Source organism: Arachis ipaensis, chromosome B07 (assembly GCF_000816755.2).
Source record: "Arachis ipaensis cultivar K30076 chromosome B07, Araip1.1, whole genome shotgun sequence".
NCBI classification, from domain to species: domain Eukaryota; kingdom Viridiplantae; phylum Streptophyta; class Magnoliopsida; order Fabales; family Fabaceae; genus Arachis; species Arachis ipaensis.
The window spans coordinates 40,140,311-40,145,664 of NC_029791.2; the positions used below are offsets into that span (position 1 = coordinate 40,140,311).

Sequence of the window (5,354 nt, forward strand, 5' to 3'; positions counted from 1 at the left end):
TACTATTGCCAGAAAATTATTATTTTTTATTATTTATAATTTTAATTTTTTTAAATTATTACGGTGGCCATTATCATTATTGCCACTAAACTTTATTATTACTTTCTTTTTATTATCCCTAAATGAAATTGAAAACTGGAGAGAGAAAGAGAAACTGAAAAAGGAAGAGAAGTATGGACACTGGGTTAATTCGCGTGCTTTCCTCCATCGCCGATCACCACCGCCGTAACCGTTGCCATCGCCGACAGTCGCCGTCCATCATCCTACTCCTTGGACCTCATTTCCATCCGATCCACCTCAGATCCGCATCGCTTTCATCATTTGTTCATCTCAGATTTACGTCGCCAAGGTCTTCTAGCCACTGTTATTGTTCTTGTTACAACACCGCACCTCCGCCGCTGTCGGTAGGTCTTCTCCATTTATTTTTCGATTTAGGTTTCAATATTTAGAAGCCTGTGATTCTCTCTCTATATTATTACTTTTGCTCTGTTTGCTTGAAGTGTTTAAGCTAAAATTGAAGTGTTTAAGTGTTTGTTTTTGATTTTGAGATAACAGCCAAATATTATCTAATGGAAAGGCCTTTGGATGCTTCACGAGCGGTTCGATTCTTATAAATGGAAGGAATGAATGAATCCTCTCCTTCAAGAAAATTATTGGCTTTGTGACACAAGATGATGTAGTTCATGGAAACTTGACAGTGGAAGAGAATCTCTGGATTAGTGCACAATGCAGGTACATTATATTGCTGCACATTCTAACTGAACTATGTTGTTACTCTTGAGTGCTAGAAATGTACTTATTCAAGTGAATTTTTTTGTTAATGTTAAAGGTTATCAGCTGACTTGTCAAAACAAGAAAAAGTTCTAGTTCTTGAAAGAGTTATTGAATTCTTGGGGCTTCGATCTGTGAGGAATTCCTTGGTTGGAACGGTGGAAAATCAAGGGATCTCTGGCTGCCAAAGGAAGCGTGTAAATGTCGGATTAGAAATGGTTATGGAACCTTCACTTCTGATCTTGGATGAACCCACTTCTAGTTTGGACAGTGCATCATCTCAGCTTCTTTTAAGAGCTCTAGGATGCAAAGCGCTTGAGGGAGTGAACATTTGCATGTTGGTTCACCAACCCGGGTAACTTCTTATTAAATTATCCAAGTTGAAATCTGCATGAGAAAACATTTTGCAGATTAATCTTATGCTTCCCTCACAATGATTTGATGATTGATTTTGATACTTCAGCTATGCATTGTTCAAGATGTTTGATGGCCAAAATTTTTGCAGCCTAGAGTCTTTGAATTCGGAAGGCAAGGTTTGTATTTTCTATATCCTCTTCTGCGGCTTGTTCATATGAGTATGAATGAGAACACTTGCCACTGTTTCAAGAACTTGAAGGATTTGAAGCCATTTGGCGCAAGTTCAGCGGGTCAATCTCTGGAAAACTTTGGTTTCCTAGTTTCTCTTGCCAAAAGTAATTCTTTTACCCAATATTCTCTCTTGTAGAACATTTGAGTACTTCTTTAGTTAATCAAGTAATTGAGAAAAAAATAAAAAGCAATCTAATCTGTTTAATTTGACTGAAATAGTAATTTGTTTTATATTAAAAATTTGATCAGAAAGAGGCAAAAACTCATTTGCCAGAATTGGATGCAAGAGATGGAATTTCTATTGACATGGAAGACATTGGAACTTCTCAAGTTTGGAATATGCGCTATAGGTATTCTATAATTTCACTGATTAAAAGAAAAAATAATTGTGAACTTTGATCTTATTAATTTCTTTAAGTTTTCTTTGCATTTTGTCATGATCTTTATAAGACATTGGGACTAAAATTTTCTTTTGTTGGATTATTATTTCCTCTTGGAGCATCAGATACTGGCCAAACAATAAAAGCAGGATGTACCTGCTTGAGAACACTGGTGAATTTTCTAGCTTTGCCTTTGGCATATATAGTTTTAAATTAAGGATCTTATGTGAGAATGGTTTTTCAACTTTCGATTTCAATTTCAATTTTGCAGGAGATTTTGTGAAAGCCAATGGACTCCAAGAAGGAGATTTCGTGAAAGCCAATGCACATATATGTATATAATCTGTGCTTTACCTTTTAGTTGAACATTATATATATATATATATATATATTCCCGAGCCTAAAGAATTAGAGGATCTTTGGGATTTGTAGGGGAATGAAATAAGGGGGATGTATATTGTATATGAATATTATATATTATTGTATGTGACTAGTTCCAGAGAAAATACTAGTGCTGAATTATTATTGTTTGATAAGATTTCTGGATTAATTTTTGTTCCTTATTCAAAGTAATGCATTGGATTATGATAAGTAGTATTATATAACTTATGAACATTTCTATATATTCTTCCTCGATCAGTAGACGGTGCCTTCAGTAGTATTATATTCAAGACTTGGTGTGTTTATTCTTTTTTCCATTAACTTGCATCATTAGCTCAGGAAAACTACACAAGAATTTGACATTTTGAAGTGTTTCCATGCAGTGCTTCTTTCCACAATGTGTTGAGATATATATCGACTCCTTATTTTATCTTGAATTCAGCCTATGATGTATTTCAAGTAAGAATTCCGGACATATTTTGTAGACTATATTTGCATATATCTTGGTTAATGTCATTGGCAGAATGTAGGATGAATAAAACTTCTCATGTCAACAGTTCCATCATATATTGGTGCCACCTTCTGCTAATATGCATGGACATTGGAACAAGTGCAAATTGGACCCAGCAGCATGCACACCACTCCAAATCGCCATATTTCAAGGTTCCTCTTTCAATTGTCATATTAACCATTCAGTTTTTGAAATCACCCCGATGTGTTAGTATTTTCAATATTTTGTCAAAGAACTACAAACTTTGCTTCATACATGTTCAAAACCGGTTTTGCTGACTATAATAAGTGCATTTTGTTCAGATTTTAGGCTCGACATGCTTGCAACTTTGAGACCTTTCGCAATCTATTTGGGAAGAGGAGGAATGTTCATAAACTCATGTTTTGCTCACTGCCAAAGTGAATCACAAGATACGTGGTTTGAAGATGATTCCCCAAGAATAAACAAGGTATTAATTGCTATGAGACTTTGTTATACTGTGCATTGTTCAACACGATAATAGGCTAGTGGTAATCAATTGCACCAAACATGCGTTTAGTGTTATAGGACAAACAAGAGTTTAAAGCAAATAGGCTGAACAGTATTAGTGATCTTTACACTCACAACTAGTGAATTTTCTAAGTCAGTAACACTTAAAATTCTGTCTTTTGCAGACAATTGCAGAAGCAGTTGGTGATTGGTATTTTAGCAGAAAAAGAAGCAAGGAAATAGACTATCCATACCCATGTGACACAACTTGTCACAATCTTATACCATATCCTCGTGGTAATATCTGTTTCTTAAAAATTTTATACACTAGTTGCTTTGGATATCGCGAAGACTTGAGGTCCATTTATTTAATAAAAAATTTGGAATGTTGCAAGCCAATAGAAGATTAAATTCAAAAGTTTTCAACTCTTACACCAGCTTTTCTGCCTCTCATAGTAAAGTTATTCTCTAAGAAAGGGTTCAAGGACCATTTTTCAAGTACAGAAGATACACAAGTATACAGCTATCAAGCATGCAGCAGAAGCTTGACGATCTATGTGAGCAATTAAATAGCACTAAAGAGCTCTCAACGGCTACCTTCAACAAATTATCAAACAAGGATGGAGAATTGCAATTGAGTGAGGCGTTTGGCTCTGAGAAAATCAGGTTTGTTGATTGTAGTTGTTGGCATTGTGAACAACATCATGACCTTTTCAATGAATTGGTGACTATGAAGCTCTTCTGTTTACTCAACATTTTATGACACTGTTTTGATCATTCACTAATTCACTTTGTTAGCAAGTTTATAGTTTTAGATTCTTTAGTATATTCATGATTCATGATTTTCTTTCTTCATGTACTTTTAAATAATTAGATTAGTTACTAAAAACGAAAGTTAGTAGGCTACTTTTAAAGGTACAATTGTAGATCATTGTTAACACTTATATTGCTATATTGATGTAACATAGTTATAAGCTTGTAGTATTTTTTTTGTTGTTTAGATTTGTACTATACTTTATTATTTTTCAAGAGAAATTTGTATATTAATATTTTGAGTTTAATAAAATATCTTATTTTTTAATAATTAATTTCAGTATATTTATATTATGCATAATAATTATTGTTGGCAAAAATATATAATTGATTCTAGAAAAAAGATAGTTCATTACTTCTAAGAAAATGAGTATAATATAAATAAAAAAAGTTTTAAGATTTTAGCGGCTATAGTAATGGCCACTAAAAGTGAATAATATTACAATTTCAGAATTATCTTTAGTGGCCATATAAATTTGCCGGTAAAAATGGGTTTTGGCGGCAATAGTAATGGCCACTATATGTGAATAACATTGCAATCTTAGAATTACTTTTGGTGGCCATATAAATTGCCAAGAAAATGGCCGCTAAAAGTTATATACTTTTTGCGGCCATTAAAATAGTCTTTACCGACAAATGTTATAATTACCGCTAAAACCTTTTAGCGGCAAAGTATAAGACGGCTAATGTCTAATTGCCGGTAAATGTATTAGTGACTATTTTTATTGCCGCTAAAAGTAAAATAAATGGCCGCTAAAAATGATTTTTTTTGTAGTGTTTATTCAATATACAGTCTACATATCAGTAATTATTTTGCTAATAAGCATCTCTGTTTGAAAAAATTCGAGAAAATTAATTCATTTCCCATTTTCATTGCTTTTTTCTTTTGTTTTTGGAGGGAAAAAAGCTAAAAATATCAGGAGAAGAGAGTCTTCAATCTCTAAAAAAGATGAAAAATATCGAATTCATATTCTAAATCCGTAGAAATGTGAAGAGAAGAAAAAAGAAATGATGAAAAATGAATAACAATTTTAGAATTAGAATGTGATTATGTGAGAAATTCTAATGTGCTACACGTGTTATATAGTGGTTAAAAAGAATTGTTGTAGCACATAAACGTTTTGGTAAATTTATTGAATTAAGTGATTATTTTTATATAATAATAAATTTATATTATCGATACAATAAAAATATAGACAATGCATATTTAAATATTATAAGGAAGTCATAGTGGGAGCCGGGGAAAGCCGCCAACGCCGATGTGATTATGGGTTCAAAAATGAGAGGAGAAGGTGAAGATCAATGGCAGATCTATGGGGACTACAGTAGTTATGGTGCCTCCAATTTTTTTAAATATATATAAATATACATCGTTAGTGTTCATACCTTGGCCCAAAAATATAGCCAGGCCCAAAATGAATCAAAGTCCACCCGAGAGAGCT

General features: G+C 33.0%; 1 protein-coding gene across 1 annotated transcript; it reads left to right on the forward strand.

Moving 5' to 3' along the window:
• Window positions 2,412-3,849, forward strand: LOC110265116 (pectin acetylesterase 9-like). The gene is made up of 6 exons (XM_021107903.1): window positions 2,412-2,416; window positions 2,504-2,579; window positions 2,678-2,783; window positions 2,934-3,079; window positions 3,285-3,396; window positions 3,494-3,849. The coding sequence occupies exons 3-6, from the start codon at window positions 2,711-2,713 to the stop codon at window positions 3,499-3,501; spliced, it is 339 nt and encodes a 112-aa protein (XP_020963562.1). The 5' UTR covers window positions 2,412-2,416; window positions 2,504-2,579; window positions 2,678-2,710; the 3' UTR covers window positions 3,502-3,849.

Excerpts from the sequence above, each read along its gene's own strand:
- LOC110265116 (XM_021107903.1), top strand. The coding sequence starts at position 2,711 with ATGCATGGACATTGGAACAAGTGCAAATTGGACCCAGCAGCATGCACA. Across the intron at positions 2,784-2,933 it reads CCAAATCGCCATATTTCAAG|ATTTTAGGCTCGACATGCTT; the intron begins GTTCCTCTTTCA and ends CATTTTGTTCAG. Across the intron at positions 3,080-3,284 it reads ATTCCCCAAGAATAAACAAG|ACAATTGCAGAAGCAGTTGG; the intron begins GTATTAATTGCT and ends TGTCTTTTGCAG.